At 46.2% G+C, this 20619-nt stretch overlaps 1 protein-coding gene across 4 annotated transcripts in view; it reads right to left on the bottom strand.

Moving 5' to 3' along the window:
• UNC13D (unc-13 homolog D) overlaps positions 1-20619 on the bottom strand; it is an 880699-nt gene that overhangs the window by 293129 nt on the left and 566951 nt on the right. For all 4 annotated transcript variants that reach the window (XM_078654550.1, XM_078654552.1, XM_078654549.1 and 1 more), the window contains exon 19: positions 1535-1586. In XM_078654550.1, the coding sequence (XP_078510676.1) occupies positions 1535-1586 (52 nt within the window). The remainder of the gene's footprint in view (positions 1-1534; positions 1587-20619) is intronic.

The following is a 20619-nucleotide window of genomic DNA, read 5'->3' on the forward strand; positions in this document are numbered from 1 at the left end:
TTTTTGATCCTTACTGAAAAGACATCGCGTGCGATGATGGCAATTCCACCACCTTTTTTCCGTTGTCTATCCAATCTGTATGTGGAAAACCCTTTAGGAACAGCAATTGCTAGATCAGGATCGGACGCATTGTCCATCCAGGTTTCTGTCATGAAGAGTAGGTCCACTTTATTATCCTCTATCAGCTCGAATATATCCTGTCGGTGTTTACCGAGCGAGCGGACATTGGTAAGAGCAAATGAGTAAGATTTCAACGGTTTATCCTTGTTACAGGGGGGGTGGTTTCAAAATGAAAGGTATGGAAGCTTTGCAACCTGGACATGGTGTAACCGGACTTCCGGCCAGGAGATATGGCTCAAGTGTGAGGCAGGAGTGCGGGGTAAAGGGACGCAGCTGAAGAAGCTGGGTGGCTGTATAGAAGCCTCGTGGGGGCAAAGGGCGGAGACCAGGGGGGGTGGCCCTCGGCCCGGGCCAGGCGCGGATGGGCGCAGACGGGCTTGCCTTCGGCGCGCCGCCGGCGCGCCCGCTGCGCGGTCGGGTAGGCCTGTTGTTTATATTCATGGTTGGGTGGGCGGGAGGAGGGTGCAGAACTATCCCGCCAGCCTTCCCTTCCCAAGATGGCGCCTAAAGTTGTGGAATGGGGTTCGCAGCGCCTGATAACAGCGGCGCTGTGGGATGCCGTGCAAATTAGCCTCAGGCGAAGTAGTCTCGCACCAAGGTGGGGGCAGGTATTTAAAATCGCACAGTTAAAATATAATACAGTTTTTAAGAGATCGATATTATTAAATCAATAGCAATCTTAGTCAGCAGATAGAGCGCAAGAGAGCACAAGATTCCTCCGGCTTCCGCCTCAGAGGGAAAACAAACAGAAACCCAGGTTAGAACCGCTTTTCTGCACTTAAAGCTGTTAAATTCTCCTCCAGTTTGCTTTTCCCTTGTCTATTTTCTCACAGAGGTTTTAACATAAGTATGGAAATGATGAAAATTAACTGTGTACTAGTTTAAATGCCTTGACTTTTATGATTTTATTCTTAAAATCGAATAAAGATTATGAACTGAACTGATATAATAGGCGAGGCATGATACGCACACGTTTATTGTGATGTACATGCATCATGATATGAAAGCAATGCCAATATGCAAATGCATTCCAAAAGGTATTAAACTTACCATGATAGAAGTCTACATTTTATAGTATTTACTGTACACAGGTAAATAATACTTGTGTAAAAGATATGTAACAGTAGGCTGGGATTTGCCATGATATTTAAAGACCTGCCTGCTGATTATCGTACAAAGGACAGTCAAGATACACAACATTTTATTGTGATGTACACATTTGCCATGAAGTGAAAGACATATATGCAAATGTCTACCAATATATAACAACAATTTTCATGATAGAACTTTTTACATTATTTATGGCTCCATCGCAATCTACAAAGATAAATCACAGCAAGCAATTGTTTGTAATGAAACAAAAAATGTCTATCGTGTTTCCTACAAATCTGTAATGGCAAAGATTTCTACTTACAAGCTCCTGCAGCTTGAGGAAAGAGATGTTGAAGATGTCCACCTTCACTGTGCTGCAGAGAGAGATACCAATGTGAGATCAACTGGACAAACTAGCCAGTATAGAGACGGCAGAGGTAAACGCATTCTTAAAAAGGTGGAGGATCAAGGGGCACAGTGTAGCATAGTAGAATGGGAAGGGCATACATAAAGCAGTGCCTTAACTACCAAAAGGGTTGGACAAGCAAAAGGCTGGCATGAATTTGAAGGCAGGAAGAGAGAATATTGGATGGGGAGAGCTTGAGGCTTAAGATGGAAGTGAAAGGTACAGAGAGGGTAGAGCCTAATGACAGTCAATCATTTTTTCAATATAATTATTCTGTATCCTTACAGATAGGCCAACACTGACACATTCATTTAAATTCTCAGAATACCAATGCTTTCGAAAGTCCAGTAGGGCTGAGCCAGAGACTGTCACCAAGCTGTTAGAATTGTTCAGTTTTCAGTGAACACAGATTTATGTAGGGACAAGGGTCCAAGCATGGCTTATTAAATCCCTGACGCTCAACACCTTTAATTTCTTCTGGCTTGCCTAACACTTGTCTACCAGTGGTTTCAACAATCTAGGAGTCTACTGGAGGTGCTCCATGATTTTGCTTGATGTTCAACAGTAGCCCTCAAGGCCTTCTAGCCTTCCCTCTCAACAAACGAAGTGATGTTTCAAATGAACAACACAACCACAATGTATTAATCAACAAACAATATTAGACTTATTTGCTAGGGCTCAAAACAGAAAATACTGAAACTTTGCATCCAGAAGCCGAGAACTCAATTCAGTAGGCAATGTCCTTTTTATCAGTTGGTCAACTATTTGTCTATGCCTTTCCACCTATCCCATCGATATCAATGATTATCCTCAAACTACAGAAGTCCAAAAACTAAATTATTTTAATAGCACTAGATTGGCCCGGGACAGTAGTGGTACCTGTACCTTCTAGCTGTCCCTGTTGCTTCACAAATGTTTACCATGTACTGGACTTCAGGGCCAAATACATTATCATACTCTTCAATCGTTGAATTTGGCAGCATGGCTACTGAAATCAGATAGTATGGATATTTAAATCTAACCCGACTGTAATATTGTAAGGGTCTAAACTCCCTTCTACAAGATCCTGTTTTGTCGTAAAGTGGTAAATACTTCACATCTGGTATCAAAACAATAGTCATGATTCCATTACTGGTCAGGAAAATGTTACTGCCATAAAAATGTTATCATTCAAATACTTTATGAGGTCATTACAACCATAAAAGTGTAGGTGCAAACAATACAAAGGTTCATTGATACCAGTGTAGCAATAGTACAATTTTGAACAAGATTTGGCTGTCATATTAAAAACAACATCTTAGTGTAGGTTTTTAAAACAGTAATTTACAGTAAAAAGAAAAGAATAAAAGTTCTGGATAATATTAGGTAAAAAACTCACATGGGATTACAATATACAATGCAAATGCAAAATAGTGCAAGAGTACAATACAGAAAGTATAGCAATAATTAATTCATAGATTAGCAGCCAATAGACCAGCAAATTGCTCCGACTAACTAAAAGCAAATAAAAAAGGGGGGGATTTAAAGCATAAAAAGTTAATAAATGCAAGTTAAAAATGGTCACAAACAGATCTAGGGAGCATGCTTTAGCTCTCCTTTAGTGCATGGCACCTGATCATCCACATTGAACGTATACAAACAGCCAAAATGAAAATATTTGTCCGAGCCTATTCGAAAAGAGTAATTATTATATACAAACACTCAAAACCAATAACAATTAAAGAAATAGTCCCTCTGAAGACTAGACCAAACCCTCCCAAATTTCACCCTTGAGCGTAAACCCCGAGCTTTAGCTAATGCCAATTCCATTTCATAGACCCCCCTCAAAAATAACCTATTGGGACTATGTATATCGATCCAGACCCTAGCGATGCACAGCCGAGCACAAACGACAATAACATCCACATTTTCCCTAGAAATGTTGCCACTGCACAGACCATTCATGGCCTGGAGTCTGTTCTTAAAATATGAAATGCTTCTTGATGGCACTGTTTGCCCATCAGCCTACAGACAGGTGCTAACCATTTAGATCTCGGGAAAATGTATAGTGGACACACGAAGGGGGTGTGTTTAACCATCTTAAGTGTCCCAGGGCAACCTGGACAATGCTGTGCAACCTTATAAGATCGCTGCCATGCCACTGTGTAAGAAGTCAGTGACACAGGGAGGCAGCCGAATCTAAATTGTCTGTAAAGCTTCCTATCTTGTGGTGTAGAAATTACCTCCATGTACTGTTCAAATACACCTAGCCACTCAAACTCCATGAACTCTATTGATAGTCAGCCAGCAGAAGATTGGGAAACAGTTGTCTGCGCCACCCAATTCCAATAGTGGGTCTTTACAACTTCTCTGCTGGGCAGAAGGCTAGGATCCGAGATACCCACAAGGTTCCCAGGTCTATAGCAGAAAGCAGTGCCTGGGCTTTGGTGAACCAACCTATTTTTTTTTAAGCAATCAAGTTTGTAAACATCTTCGAAGACTACAGCACAGTAACTAAGCTCTAGTGTTTGTTTGAGTCGCAACCAGAAAATAAGGGAGTCGAAGCCTTGCTGTGTCCACTATAGGTGTTCTACCCATACGCAATCTTAAAAGGATAAGCAGAGTACTCTGGGGAAGAGAGCATAAAAATCTTAAGAACTTGGGGGGCGGAGCTAGCCGGCAGCTACGATGGCCGCCTAATTCCTTTGCTCCGCCGGCACTACCAAATTATCCTTCACTATCCTGGTCCTGAGCAACGGATTTGCGCCCCCGCCCCCAGCATTCGAAGGCGGAAGGGATCACGACTCTAGCGGTCTCGAAACTGAGAAATCCCGACATCGGGGGGAGTGCGTGCGGCACCGCGAAGAAACGAGCGGACCTAGGCCACAAGCCGCGGTCCCCAGCAGACCCCAGACCCGCGCGACGTGCGCGCGTGCGGCAGCAGTGTGTGAGGCTACCCCGGGGATCGGTCCCAGTGTCGGCTGGCCTGGAGCGCACCCAATGAGTGTGTACACTGCGGGGCCTGTTGAGCGGTCCCGGCTGGGCCGGTCCAGGATCGGAGGGTACGCTGGAGGCTCCAAGTGCCTGTTGTGCGGCGGAGCCGCGAGGGAGCGCCATATTGTAGACGGACCCGGCGGAGAAGGAGGCCGCACGGCGCCGAGGCTGGGGGCAGAGCGAACGGGCCAAGGACACGCCTGGGGACGGCTGTGCACGACATAAAACCCATGCATGCCAATACTGGTGTCGGTGTGCTGTCTGCAACGTGGGGGGGTCACCCAATCAGCCTGCAGAGCCCAAAGGTGATCCTCCCGGCCGGGGCCTGGCAGGGGCAGCAGATAGTGAGTCCATGGTGAATACCCTTCGTGACTGATGAGCTCACGGTGTGCACATACAAAGGTGGATACGGCGACTTGTGCACACGAACAGCAGCACTGAGCACGTGGGAGTGAGTCTGAAGGACTGAAGTCTACATTCACGGTGCCTGACCCGGTGTGTAGGAGTGTCCCTGCCTGGCACGACTTGACAAACGGAAACGGACGGGAGCTGGTCCCTTCGCCTCGCTGGACCTGCCTGGCCGGGTGGATGGAGTCAGACATCGCGCAGCTCCCGGGGGAATCCCGCTCCTGGAGGTGAGGCCTTGACGTTCTATTGGTCCCCCTGATAAGGCCTGCTATTGCATTCTTGTGTACTGGAAGCGTCTGGTCCATCACGATGGGGAAGGGTGACAAGACGCAAAGCAGACTCCCATTTGCGCACCGACGGGTACAAGTCCAGTGCCCTCCAACACAACACAGGGAGTCCGTGCAACCGGAAGAGGAGCAGGTGGTGGACTCCGACATACAATCCAGCATCTCTGCGCTGGGCACCAAAATGGACGCCATGACGTACAGGATGGACCGTATGGCCGAGCGTCTAGACAAGCACTGTGGTACTGAAAATTCTGGACCCGTGTCAAAGACATCGTCGTATCATGACGATTTTGGTATCAGCAGACCGAGAATGACGAGTATACTACATACAAGCATTTTTCGTCGCATTCGAGCGGCGACATCACCCTGAAATCAGGGATTCCGTCCTGAACCCTCGGGTTCCATTTTGTGCATGGCAGCCATTTAGTGGTTGCCCTCACATAGGCCGGTGACTAAGGCCAAAACGAGTCTTAAAGGACACGTACACCTTTGCTGACTTTTGCGTGACCTGGGCAAGCTGACTCCACTGCCCGAAGCCAAACCTGTTCGACCAGTTCCTTTCCCAGTGGCCGACCAAGATTAGGATCAAGGCACAGCATACCATAAACCCTTCATTGCACACAACTATGCCTAATCTCACACACACCTGTCTCTGTTTCTTGCTTTATGGCCTGCTTTACGATGAGGAGGTGCCCGATTTTATTAGGGGTCCGTCCGATATCTGATGGAGAGCGTTGGGCCTTGCCGAGCAATTAATTGTGGGCTGGACAAACTGAGAAATGGCTTGTCATCATGAATCTGCTTTTCTTTGTCGTAGAAATATGTGAATGGTCAACTGTAAAATAAGGAATGTTTGCCTAAAGCATAATATTTTGTATAAAAAGGGATGGCTGGCTTTGTAAGTTGAGCAGTCTCCTGAGAATATACACCGTGTTGTACTTCTAGGATACCTGTTACTGGCTGCAGCCAATAAATTCGATTTTTGACTTCACCAAGAAGACTCTGTGTTTCTGTAGTCTGGGACAGGAAGGACTCGAAGTCTTAGGGTGTGTTCCCTGGCACCGCTGGGTTCTTAAAAACCCAGTACTTCAGTTGGCGCCCAACGTGGGGCGATTTCAGCGGTACCGGTCCAAGCCAGAGGTTCGTGAGGAGCTTCGTGTGAAAATTCTGGAGGAAGGCCAACCACTTCATCGACCCCTGTATGTCGTTCGTGGTCCGAAAGTCTTTGCTGCGAGGTTCCCCGCTTCCCGACGGCTACGAAGGACTGCTGCCCTGACTATCGCCCTGTCTTGGACCCTTTGATGATTTGTAGAGCGAAACGATAGACGAGTCTTCTGGTGACGTCATCGATACCTCAGTTAAGTATAAGTGGAGCGTCTCCCAGTCCTTAGTTTGATTCTTAGTTTTTGGGTATCCCCTTGGGATCTTTGATTTGGAACTTGCAAGTACCAAAGCCGAGGGACTCGTGTATTCACGAGACTATCGTATTCGATAATCCTTTGAAGTTTGAAGCTAGACTAGAGAGCGAAGATGCCTGGTCTTAGCAGACTTGGAAATTTGTTTTGTCTTGGTTGTAATAGGGATTCCCGATTGGAGGACTCGTGTCCGGTTCCTCCGATTGGAACTCCAACCTATGAGCTCTATGTGAAGCATGGCGTAGGCCCCATCACATATAATGAAGTATGGATCCAATACACCAGGAAGGATGGTGTTCTAAAGTGGCCCCAATATGGTAGTTTTGACACAGAGATTTTAGATAATCTAGAGGTTAGACTTTTTAAGAAGAAAGCCCGGCCGGCGATGTTTGACTCTTTCCGCCTATGGCAAAAGGAAGCCAAGCAGAAAGAAATTAAATTAGCTAAAAGGAATAAAAGAGAAAGGGGTATCTCGATAATGCAAGCTGCTATGCAGTATAAAGATAATGAAGAAGAACAAGCGAGTGAGCAGTTGCATAGGCAACGTAAAATGGCAGTTGATAAATGCTATCCAGTTTTGTCACCTCTCCAGCAAGAGGTAGCAAAAGAACTTGAGAAAGACACTCTAACGTCACATTTATTGAATTCGCCACCCCCCTATGCGCAGAGTGCTACTGCACCTCCGCAACCTTAAGTTGTGCAACCTCCGATTGTTGTGCCTCAGGTTTTTCCACAGCCGCCAGCTCCTCTTCAGTTGGCTCTTACTGCTACGGCGCAGCCCCCTCAAGGGCCGCCGACTTTGCTACCTGCTCCGCCTTTACTCCCTACAACTTTGCCTACTACATCAACTACCTCTTCTGATATTCCTCCTGATACTCCCTCTGCGTCTGCATCTGCGTCTGCCTTGCCTCACTCTGCTTTTCCTCCTGTTCTTTCGCCGACTTCTCCTTCTGTTCGACAGAGAATGACTGACACTGTTGCTAGTCTCCTATCTCCTCTTTTTGGGGCAGCAAGTATGACCCCTGTTTCAACGCACAAACAGCTGCGTAGTCAACTGCCCGACTCTAGCGAGCGGGAAACGTTGGATTATTTGGCACATAAATGGGTTACAGATCCCACAAGATATGAGCTAGAGTCTGTTATGGATGTCTTCCACCAGTGGGAAGCACCAAAGTAGAGATACGTTTTCGAAAAAATGTGTGCTTTTCTTTGTGAGGATTTGGAAGATAATGATTTGGAGCCCAATCCACCTGAGTTGTGCCGTGTACGGTTCGAGTTTCCAAAAGGAACGATTGTGGGTTCCGATGTTGAAAGAGCAGTTGCGACATTGTTGTCATTTAGGAGGGAGGCTATCTCTCGGTCGTTGTTTGGGCCTGATCCCTCTGTTAGGAGGAAAGCGAGACAGTACCCTATGAGAGAGGTTCCTCCGGTATGGAAGGATGCCGTTGCAGCTGATGTCGCTAATAACGTCGATGCTGTGCCAGCATATTTTCAGCGTGTTTTTGTACATGTTCCTTGGAAGCGAGCTGAAGTTTTGGCCCTTAAGCAGACTTTGCCTGACCCCCGTAAAAATCCTGCAGGGTATTATAAGGAACTATCTCAGACTGCAGACTCATGTGTTATGAATCTAGCTGATATAAACATGTTGTTTGTAAATGTTGTCCCACAGCCTCTATGGGGATTGATTCGTCACACTGATCATGCGCAGGAGTTAGGTGATACCTGGATTAATATTGCTGCTGCAGATGGCCGACTAGTTGGTGGTGCTAAACCCGAGCCTTTAGTTGCAGAACTTCCTGGTAAGATCGTTACTTACATGAAGACCTTAATGCCCGCGATGCGTGTAAATTGGGATAAATTGTCTGCATGTAAGCAGAAGAAAGAGGAAACCGTGTCTGATTTCTTCACCAGGTTTGAAGAGACGTTCATCGACCACAGTGGTCAAGACATGAGTACAGAAGGTGGTCAACGGTTGTTCGTTGACCAGTTCGTACATAATTTGCTTCCTGAGTTGTGTAAGAAATTGAAAGATTCAGAGAGTTCTTGGGCCGTTTCCTCTTCAGCACAGATTTTGGCTACTGCGCAGTATTATGAAAATAGAGATAAGGACGAGAAGGATAGAGCAGACACGAAAACTAAAGAGTTAAAGACGAAGGTTCTTTTACAGCAAGCTCATCCGCCTCGTGGTGGTCAGCGTGAATATCAGCAACCTCAGCAGTCCCAGAGAAACTCGCAAAGGTTCGAGTTTTCTCAACAACGTTTTCCTGTAGGCCCTAATCAGTGTGCATATTGCAAAGAAGAGGGTCATTTTAAAAGTAGCTACCCTGCTCTGTTACAGCGTATGAATGGTGTTTCTAGTGCAAGAGGTTGAGGTGTTTCACAAACTCTTAGAGGTAGAGGGCGTGGAGGATTCTCCCACAACGCACGTCCATTTCCTCCTCAGAATTCAATGAATAGTTTTGATCAGCAGAATAACGCGTCCGGTAGGACGACTCAGTACTATGCTGATGACTACTATGCAGAAGATGAAAATATGGAAGGTAATGATTGCTAGGACAGCCATAGACAAAGAGAGGGAGTTGTTTCAGTTCCAGTAGATCAGAGTGGACCTTATGTTGAGGTGATTACATCAGGTGTGTCAGAGCCTTTTCTGTTGGATACTGGTGCTACAAAGAGTTCTATTATGCACTCTAAACTCCCTGGCGCACCTTTGTCTGGCGAAATGAATGTTTCAGTAGGTTTTTCTGGCGCCCCGGTTAGGAACCCGATTTCTAGTCCTATGTCCCTTTCTGTTGGACCTTGTGAATTAGAAGCACCCCTTATTCTGACGACAGGTTGTGGTGAGAACTTGTTAGGATTGGATCTGTTGAAAAGATTGTATGCAACTTTGTATTGTTCTCCTTCAGGAGTACAACTTACACTAGGTAAGAAAGTGGTCTCCCAAATGTATTTGTCGAAGGATAAACTTCCGACAGAATTGTCACTTCTTCCTGATATTCTTTGGGCTACTGGTCCTAATGATGTGGGTCTTTTGGAAATACCGCCATATGTTGTGACATTGAAAGCCAATGTTAAAATGCCACGCATTCCCCAATACAAGATCTCTAGTGAAGGTGAGAAAGCGTTGCTAGCGATCATTTATGATTTGATTGAAAAAGATGTAATTGAGGAGACAAGAGGCAACGTTTGCAATATTCCTGTTTTGCCTGTTTAGAAGCGTACTGAGCCTTCTCAGCCACCTGTTTACAGATTTGTAATCGATCTTAGAGAGGTGAATAAAATCGTTGGGCCACAATTTCCAGTTGTTCCTGACATCACTGCCCTATTGACTATGATTCCAGCTTCTGCGACTTGGTTCTCGGTGATTGACCTGAAAAAGGCCTTTTTCAGCATCCCGATTGCCGAGGAGAGTAGGGATATTTTCGGCTTCTGTTTAGGAGGACGAAGCTTCCGGTTCAAACGCGCTCCCCAAGGCTATTGTGAGAGTCCATCAATATATAGTCAGGCTTTAAAAACACAGCTTGATACGATTGTGTTACCTGATGGCGCTACCCTTATTCAGTACGTTGACGATTTGCTAGGTGCTGCAGATACTGAGGAGATTTGTAAAGAAGCAACATTGTCATTGTTGCGTCATTTGTCTGATTTACATCACAAAGTGTCCCTTTCAAAGCTACAATATTGTCGACAAGAAGTGACCTACTTAGGTCATCTCTTATCGAAGGAGGGAAGGAAACTGACCCCAGAAAGAATTCAGGCAATTGCAAAATTGAGTGTGCCAATGACACAGAGAGAAGTGCGTGCTTTCTTGGGTATCACGTGATATTGCAGACAATGGATACCGAATTTTTCTTTGCTGGCCAAACCTTTGGTGGCATTGACCTGTAAAGATACGCCGAATCCCCTTCCATGGTCTGAAGATTGTCAGAAAAGTTTTTCCGAATTGCGTGATGCATGGTGTTTGGCTCCTGTGTTGGGTACCCCCGACTACAGTAAGCGTTTTACACTGTATGTCCATGAGAAAGAAGGTTGTGCATTGTCAGTGTTGACACAGTCTTTTGGGGACAAGCAGCGTCCATACGCGTATTTTTCGTCGACTTTGGATCCGGTAGCTAGAGCGTTGCCGAGTTGCTTGAGAGCGACGGCAGCAGCAGCTGTTTCTATTCGACAGTCTGCTGGTTTGGTGATGAATAATACTTTGATTGTAATGGTTCCACATGCAGTGGACACTTTGCTAAACAGAACCAAGACACAGCACTTAACTAGTGCTCGGTTGTCAGGTTACAAGTTGACACTTTTAGCGAGTCCTCTGCACATAAAAAGATGCCACACGTTGAATCCAGCGACGTTGTTGCTGATTGTAGCAGAAACAGATGTTTCTTAACAGCATGATTGCGTTCTTAGGACAGAAGAAGAAACGAAAGGGAGAATAGATCTCAAGGACACTCCTCTTGTGAAGTGTGATGGTACCTTATGGGTGGATGGCTCATGCTTCAAGTTTCCTTAATGGTGATACGACTGCGGCATATGCTGTTACGACTTTGCATACGATTGTTGAAGCTGCACGCATCCCACATAATTCAGCTCAAGCAGCAGAGTTGATTGCACTTACAAGAGCGTGTGTTATCAAAAGGAATGAAAGTGACCATATATACTGACAGCCAGTATGCATTTGGTGTGGCTCATAGTTTTGGACGATTGTGGAAAGAACGTGGGTTTTTGACTTCGCATGGAGCCAAGATTCAGCATGGTCAGTTGGTGAATGATCTCCTCGAGTCACTTACCTTGCTGTTGCAAGTCGCGATTGTGAAATGCAGTGCACATAAGAAGGTTACTGATGATGTTGGTCGTGGTAATGCATTTGCTGATGAAATCGCAAAAGAAACAGCGAGGGATGTGATGAGTCGAATGTATGTTGCAGGCCCTGCGAGATGGGTTGGTGACACTGGAATATGTGAAGACACGATAGAGAGTGTGAAGTCTATTCAAGCTGAAGCTACAGGGAAAGAGTTGAGTGTGTGGAGAGAGAGTACGGGTAAATTGGATGCAAATGGTTGTTGGGTTGAATTGTCAGAACATCAGCGATGGTTGTTACCCGATGCATATGTGCTTGCAGTGGTTACAATGGCCCATGGGATGGCTCACATCAGTGTGAAAGGGATTTGTAAGTTGTTGGCCCCAGTATGGCAAAATGCTAGAATTCCTAAGTCTGCAGAGAATGTGGTCAAGAATTGCTTGGTGTGCTTGAAATACAACCCTGGTAGGGGAACCCCAACTCCAGCCGGTCATTTTGCGCCTCCAACGTACCCGTTCAAGGTTTTGCAGCTAGATTTCATCCACATGGAGAGGTGCAACAACTTAAAATACGTACTTGTTGTTGTTTGTGCCTTTTCGAGATGGGTAGAAGCATATCCCCTGAAAGATAACACTGCCATGTCCACAGCTAAAGCCCTTGTCAAAGAATTCTTCCCCAGATTTGGCTTACCAAGAATGGTCTGGAGTGATAATGGGAGTGAATTTGTGGGTCAAGTGATGAAGAGAGTATGTGAAGGGCTAGGAATCCAGCAAAAATTTCACGCGGCAAATCACCCCCAATCAGCTGGACTAGTAGAGTGCTACAATGGCACGTTAAAACTGAAACTGTCCAAAATACAAGCGAGCTCTGGTCTTAAATGGCCCGATGCCTTACCATTAGCACTTCTATCGACAAGAATGACTGTGCATTCACGAGTGGGACTTAGTCCTTACGAAATCGTGTTCGGCCGCCCGGCCAACATATGGGGAGTGCCTAGGCCGACAAAATTCAGTGAAATTGAACACCCTGTATTGCTTGATTATTTGTATGATTTGACGGCTAAATTGCGTATTTTACACCAACAGGTTCACAATACTCTGCCTCAGGTCTCTGAAGCTCCAGGACACACTATCAATCCTGGTTCGTGGGTCTTGGTTAAAAACTTCCAGCGGACAAAGAATGATCAGCCCCGCTGGACCGGCCCCAACCTAGTCCTTTTGTCAACGAGATCCGCCGTGCGAGTGGAAGGCAAGAGGAACTGGATCCACGGCGTACACTGTAAGAGGGTCCCTTTGCCTCTGCCGTACGACCGGTGGGTCCAGGAGGGTATTGCTGACTCTGAGACTGAGACTGTGCCTCGTTTTCTGCCTTTCAGCAATGCACGTGTAAAAGGAACAAAATCTGAACGTGAAAGTGACAATCTTCTGCAAGAAGCTGTGCCACCGTCAATTCGATTGGATACCACCGAGCCTGAACTCTTGTTTCAAGACCAGACATTACCTGGAAAAAGCCGTTATAATCTGAGGCCGAGAACTATGGACAAATAAATTCCTTTTCTTTGCTATTTTTGAAAGTGCAGCTCTCTCATCTGAGAAACCTTTTTATTTTTGTTTTTCGAACCACCATCCGGGTTCAGCTGTAGGGTCGCGGGCGACAAGTCTTTGGAGTGCAAGCCGAAGACACAAGGTCGACGGTTCTGGTTGGTCCTTGGGAGTTCCCTGGACTGACAGGCGCATTCCTTAGCACGGAACACCCTACCTCCGCGAGCAGCAAGGTTAGAGGATGGAGTTTTTCGAGATGGAGAGACCTGCCAAAGATATGAACTTTAAAGCCAAAATGTGTATAATGATGACCAAGAAACGTTTTTTGATGTTATGCATTTTTATGTTGCTTAGTGTAATGATGTTTTTAATAGGATATGTTTTGTTTTCTTTTCGAGTGCCATTTGCACCCACTATACAGCCCATGCCTCCTCCTACTGTTTCCTCACATTCTTTTCACCCTTTACCCGAACATGAGTCCGTTAGGAGATTAGAATTTATCAATAACTCCTTTGTTCAGCTTTTGCACCAACACCAATTAGTAGTGAACACGACTAACTGTTGGGTGTGTGGTCCTATGCCTCATACTACTGATAAAGGTATCCCTTATTTGGTCCTGCCTTTCAGCCATAATGGTTCTGTGTGGGCATACAGAACGATGTTCATCTATGCTCATGAAGTCCACCCCCTACGTCCTGAAAAAGATAATCCAGAGAATAGTGCTCTAGTTAAGGGTATAGTAGATATGATTAGAGAAGCTATTTCCTATGAGACTATCCAGAGAGATGAGACACTAGCGTATATTGGATGGAACGTGACCGGGTATGGAGTTACTCTGAGTGAAAACCAGCGAGCAAAGAGATCCTAGATTTGGATTGTACCCCATCAGGGTCACCTATGTCTGCAAGGTAATGGCAAGAATCCCAGAGCTCAGTTAGGAAAGAGTATCTGCACGGAGACATATGTCTTTGCGTCTCAGACTTCCCCTTCGTTCCTAGCAGCTAAGGGTACCTATTTCATCTGTCATGATAGAGCCTACACATGGTTGCCCCCTGACTTCTCGGGCACATGTTTTGTTTCGTTCCTGTTGCCACCCACCTACACAGCTGCGGCAGATTACCACAAGACAAGGATAGTTAGAGGTGTCTTCACTAAAGAAGACACTGCAGGACAAGAATTGGGAGACTTCTTGAAGGGTTTTCTGCCGTTTTGGGGACCTATGGTTAACAGCAGGAACATAAGGCAATTGACAAGGGTGGTTGAATCCACCGTAGTTGAAACTGCCGGTGCCCTTAGTAACTTGACTGCTGAGCTCCAATCGGATCATCTTATGACTCTTCAGAACAGAGTTGCGTTAGATGTCATACTTGCAGACCGAGGTGGGGTATGTAAAGTGATCCAATCAAGTTGCTGCGTTTTCATTCCAGATAATGCCCCAACAGTGTACCAGGCCATTTCCAGACTACATAAGATCTCTGAATCTATTCATGTGGATAACGGAGATTGGTCAGTGATGGGGTGGTTCTGGGAACTGTTATCCGCCTTGGGATGGAAGATTCTGATGGTCATTGGGATGATCTTAGCCATTCTTTTCCTGTTCTGTCTATGCGTGCAGTGTGCTCCTGCAATATGTGGCCTCTGTGCTACATCATGTGTAAGGAAACCTGTATCGAGAGACGAGCTAAGTAATAGGATGATGCTACAGCAACATCTCAATGATTTTATAAATATAGACCTGGACTCAGATTAGCGTGAGTGTAGGTTAATTGCCTATGTAAGGGCAAAAGGAGGGTCTGTGGTACTGAAAATTCTGGACCCGTGTCATAGACCTCGTCGTATCGTGACGATTTTGGTATCAGCAGACCGAGAATGACGAGTATACTACATACAAGCATTTTTCGTCTTATTCGAGCGGCGACATCACCCTGAAATCAGGGATTCAGTCCTGAACCCTCGGGTTCCATTTTGTGCATGGCAGCCATTTAGTGGTTGCCCTCACATAGGCCGATGACTAAGGCCAAAACGAGTCTTAAAGGACACGTACACCTTTGCTGACTTTTGCGTGACCTGGGCAATCTGACTCCACTGTCCGAAGCCAAACCTGTTCGACCAGTTCCTTTCCCAGTGGCCGACCAAGATTAGGATCAAGGCACAGCATACCATAAACCCTTCATTGCACACAACTATGCCTAATCTCACACACACCTGTCTCTGTTTCTTGCTTTATGGCCTGCTTTACGATGAGGAGGTACCCGATTTTATTAGGGGTCCGTCCGATATTTGATGGAGAGCGTTGGGCCTTGCCGAGCAATTAATTGTGGGCTGGACAAACTGAGAAATGGCTTGTGATCATGAATCTGCTTTTCTTTGTCGTAGAAATATGTCAATGGTCAACTGTAAAATAAGGAATGTTTGCCTAAAGCATAATATTTTGTATAAAAAGGGATGGCTGGCTTTGTAAGTTGAGCAGTCTCCTGAGAATATACACCATGTTGTACTTCTAGGATACCTGTTACTGGCTGCAGCCAATAAATTCTATCTTTGACTTCACCAAGAAGACTCTGTGTTTCTGTAGTCTGGGACAGGAAGGACTCGAAGTCTTAGGGTGTGTTCCCTGGCACAGCTGGGTTCTTAAAAACCCAGTACTTCAGCACGCAGAGAAGCACGACATGGCCGAAAGGAGAATAACAGAAGTTGAAGAGGCGCAGACTGAGCTGGACACGGCCCACAAGCGTGTGGAAAACCTAATGAGATCTCTCCAAGACAAGACCGAAGACTTGGAGGCGCGCTCGCGACGCTGTAACCTACGCATAACGGGCCTGCCGGAGTCCACTCAAACCGGTAAGATGGAACTATTCATAGAGAAGCTGCTAACTACTCTGCTGGGTGAGGGGGTGTTCTCGACGATGTTCGTGGTGGAACGTGCCCATAGATCCCTGGGCCCGCAGCCGCGCCCGGGAATGGCTCCCCGCCCAATTATAAAGAAACTGCTCAACTATAGAGACCGTGACACGGCACTCAGGCTGGCCAGAGCCAAAGCTGATATACAATTTGAAGGTTCAGCGATCTCAATATTCCCAGATTTCACGCCCAGAGTGCAGGAAGCACGTAAACAATTTGTGCCGCACAAGAAACACCTCAGAGAACTTGGGCTGGACTACGCGATGCTGTATCCGGCCAAACTACGCGTCAACAAACAGGGACGCTCACACATCTTCCCGGACCCTAACGAATTGCAGAAAGCATTGAAGAGGTGGGTGAGAGAAAAGAGGAATGGCAACCTGGAACGTCAGGCAGAGGGTGATAATAGCCGACTGGATGAACAGGAGTAACCAAAACCCTGGCCTCATGCTGCGGGCTGGTCTAGCACCGATCACTTGTTGTTTGCAGCAAATTCCGATCAGGCTGCAGCGATTGAGATAACTGATTGGCTCGCTCTGCGGACAGACTGACGGACTCCTAGCAGATAAGTTACGATGGCTATTATGGGACTTGCATGGGTCACTTATGTTGTAGACGGCAACTGCGCTACAGAGGCGGACACAGATACATAAAGCCTCATTGAGATGTGTGGGTATGCTACTATATGTGGGGCGGGAGGAGGGAAAGTGTCTCCCTGAATGACAATAGACGGTATATGAAGAGCTCTGGACATAATTCAGGAAGTGCATGGCAGAGGGAGGAGGTGGTCTGACACAACTCTCTGAGAATATAGAGGTTCATGTGCAGTCAGGCGACCTCCGGCCCCGCGCGCAATGCTCTGTTGCAGTACGAGTCATCATGTTAGGTGGTACAAAGACTGGTTGGGAAGGGTGGGTTGGGGACCTGCAAGGCCAAGTTGGGGAGGGTCTGCTGTGGGAGGTGGGTGGGGTCAGGGGATTGTTTATTGTTCAATATTGCACTTAATGACTGCTCACACTGCCTACCCTAGCACTGTGCTTCCTGTAGCCCTACAAAGACCAGTTTCAATGATACGATGTCCGCGACAATTGGTGGCCCCATGATGGGGGAGAGGGGGACGCTTAAGGCAATGACGTGGAATGTGAGGGGCCTGAACGATCACCGCAAAATTAGGAAGGTCATTAACTACTTACAGCGCCATGATGTGGACCTAGCTCACATCCAAGAAACACACCTACCGCTCACCAGTAAAATGCTACACAGCAGGGGACTAGAGGGTAACGTTACTGTGGCTGGATTCACGACACATTCTAGAGGGGTACTGACATGGGTAAACCCAAAAGCCAAACTGACATTATCGTTGTTGAGAGCAGACCCAGATGGCAGATATCCAATATCTAGATGCTCAGGGAAGGGGTACGATTTCATAGTGGTGAATGTTTTTGGTCCTAATTATGATTCCCCGGACTTTTACGACACTATCACAACACTGCTGTGCATACACCGGCGCACAAATGCTCTGGGGAGGAAATCTCAACTTAGTACTAAATCCAGAACTGGACAGGTCATCAGGTCCGCCATGTAGAATTACAGCCTCAGCACTGAAGGTTCAGTCGGAACTCATCACACTAGACCTGGTAGATGTGTGGAGAAGCAGGCATACTGGGAAGGGAGGATTCACACATTATTCCGCCTATCATAACATACATACCAGGATTGATTACTGGCTTATAACATCCTCTGTGACTAGATACGTTAGCTCCTGCACGGTACTGGCGCGAACACTCTCGGACCACTCGCCACTCCTCTTGACCCTAGAGACACCAGCGAAGAGAATCCCACCCTTCACATGGCGCTTCCCGCCGTACTCACTTCTGGACGAGCAGTTTAGGGGGGAGATGGCTGAAGAAATAGAGGGGTATTTTGACACCCACATAGGGTCGGTTGACAGTTTTCACACAGTCTGGGAGGCGTTCAAGGTATACATTCGGGCTACCACTGTAATATCGAGAATCTGGTTTGCCCATGTCAAAATTCTGGGAAGCAAACAACAATGCACTTTTTATTCTTTTGCTCTTACTATCATAAATATAGCAAGTCCCTTTTGATACCATTTTTTAGAGCTAAAGGCATAAAAGATTTTAATGTTGCATTTAAATCCATTTTACAGCTCAATGATGATTAATTAATGTATCGTGTGTGTACTTTTTTTAAAATGGCCACCCGTTCTCGTATTTCTATGAACTAATATCTATTCTAATGCACTATGTCACCTAAATAGATCGGAAGAAGGCCTTTTTGTATTTTGCACATTTGCACTTTAATTTTATGCTGCTATTTGTAAATGTGTGAATTACCTTCTTTTTGTCTGTAATTTGGTAAATACAGAGATATAGATATCAATTCACTCTTTGATTTATGGCTGCTACTACACAATGCACTTTATCCAGATAGTCTAATAATTTGGACATATGCCTTATGCACTTTAGAAATTTATGATTAAAATAATGCTGCTAACCGCCTGCTTTATATACATTCTGCTGCTAGCTTAACATTGATTTTTGCACATGTATATTTATTAGATTGAGTTTTTAGAAATAGATAAGAATTGATCATTAGATGCCCTGTACTTTTTTATTGTTACTGCTTTTATTTTTAACTGTAGTACAGTTATTTCAAATTTGACCATGTACGTAATTATGAGTATACTTTTATGGATAAGGCAATATCCGAATAAAGGTTATTTTTATTTGATTTGATTATACATTCGGGGTATAGTGATGTCGAAGCATTCGAGTGTGCTCAAAGCCATTCGTCAGAGATTGAAACACTTAGAAGGGCAATTAGCTGAGCTGAAAAGGCGAGAGCTGAACGAGACTCGCGACAGCGGAAATTAAGTCTCTCATAGAGGAATACAACGAAGAAGCAGATAGGGAGGTGAGACACATGGGGAAATATGCCACGGCCCGTTCATACGGTGAGGGGGACCGCCCTGGCTCCCTCCTGGCCTGGATCTTAAAAAACACCAGACGACCACAGGTGATACCCGAACTAGAATCGGCGGACGGCATACTTCTTACGGAGGAGGCTGAGATTGTCGACGAGTTTAAAACATACTACTCGGGGCTTTACTCTTCCAAAGCAGGGAATATGGAGGATGATATTGATGATTATCTGAGCCATATACAGCTACCCTTTCTGAAGGATTCCGATCGGGAATTCCTGATGCAACCCATACATAAGGATGAAATTGTAGAGGCGCTGGCGAGCATGCGTTCGGGCAGTGCACCGGGGGCTGACGGGCTCACGGTGGGTTTTTATAAAGCATTCAAGGATATCCTCCTTCCACACCTGTCTGAATTGTTTGCTGAAGTGTGTGTCGAGGGCAATATGCCGCGGTCAATGAGGGAAGCACTGATAGTAACTATTCTCAAACCTGGCAAACCTCTGACCTCATGTAGCTCTTACAGACCATTGTCCTTATTAAACGTGGATGCTAAGATTTACGCCAAAGTTTTGGCAACAAGACTGGCTCTACTAGCTCCAGAATTGGTGGTGCCGGAACAAGCAGTGTTTGTACCCGGCAGGAATCTCACCTACAATCTTAGGACATTACTGGGCACTATGCAGCATGTCCGACAGGACACAAAGGCTATAGCCATCTTCCTCGACATGGAAAAGGCCTTCGACTCCGTAGAATGGCCCTTCATGGTACGGGTGTTGCACAGACTGGGACTGGGTGAGCCATTTCTGCAAATGATTGGGGCACTATACCACCACCCTACGGCTCGTCTCCGTATAGGAGATCGTGTATCTGACTCCTTTTCGATCAGCAGAGGCACCAGACAAGGCTGCCCGCTATCGCCGTTACTATATGCGCTGGTGGCTGAACCGCTGGCTTGTGCCCTCAGGGAGTACCACGGACACGAGGGGATAAGCTTCCCGACGTACAAGATAATCGTATCAATGTACGCGGATGATACATTACTGTACGTTCGCAACCCGGGGACGAATCTACCGTCGGTGCTGAGGGAGGTGGTGCGCTTTTGCGCCTTCTCAGGTCTCAAAATAAATTGGGCAAAGTCAGTGGCGTTTCCACAGACTCCGAGCACGACACAATTTGACATGGAATACCCATTGCATTGGACGTCTGAACCAGTCAGATATCTGGGCGTTAAGCTTCACACAGACTCGGAAATCCTTATACGCGAAAACTATGGTGTCTTGTACAACAAACTGGAAGATGAAGTGGAGGTATGGTGTAAACTGCTGTTATCCTTGATGGGCAGGGTTGCCATAATGAAAATGGGGATACTCCCTAGATTGCTATTCCTATTTAACAACTTACCAATAGTGCTCTCGAAGGCGTTTTTTAACAGACTGACGCAACTGATGATCAGACTGGCCTGGGGTGGCAAACAGCCCAGGGTGAAGTGGACGACTCTCATGCTCCCTTACGACCTGGGGGGACTGGGCGCCTCAGACATGGAACGATATTACAGAGTGGCTCAGGCCGCGCACCTACACACGTGGATTTATGGGCAAGAGACAATACCACACGTCAGAATGGAACGATTGTTTGCAGACCCCCTACCGCTGCCTGCGATGATCTTCCAGCCGGTGGACCGCAGAGTTGGCATTTTGGACTCAATTACAACCACCAATCATGCATGGCACGCGA

This window comes from Lissotriton helveticus, chromosome 7, assembly GCF_964261635.1.
Source record: "Lissotriton helveticus chromosome 7, aLisHel1.1, whole genome shotgun sequence".
Taxonomy (NCBI): Eukaryota; Metazoa; Chordata; class Amphibia; order Caudata; family Salamandridae; genus Lissotriton; species Lissotriton helveticus.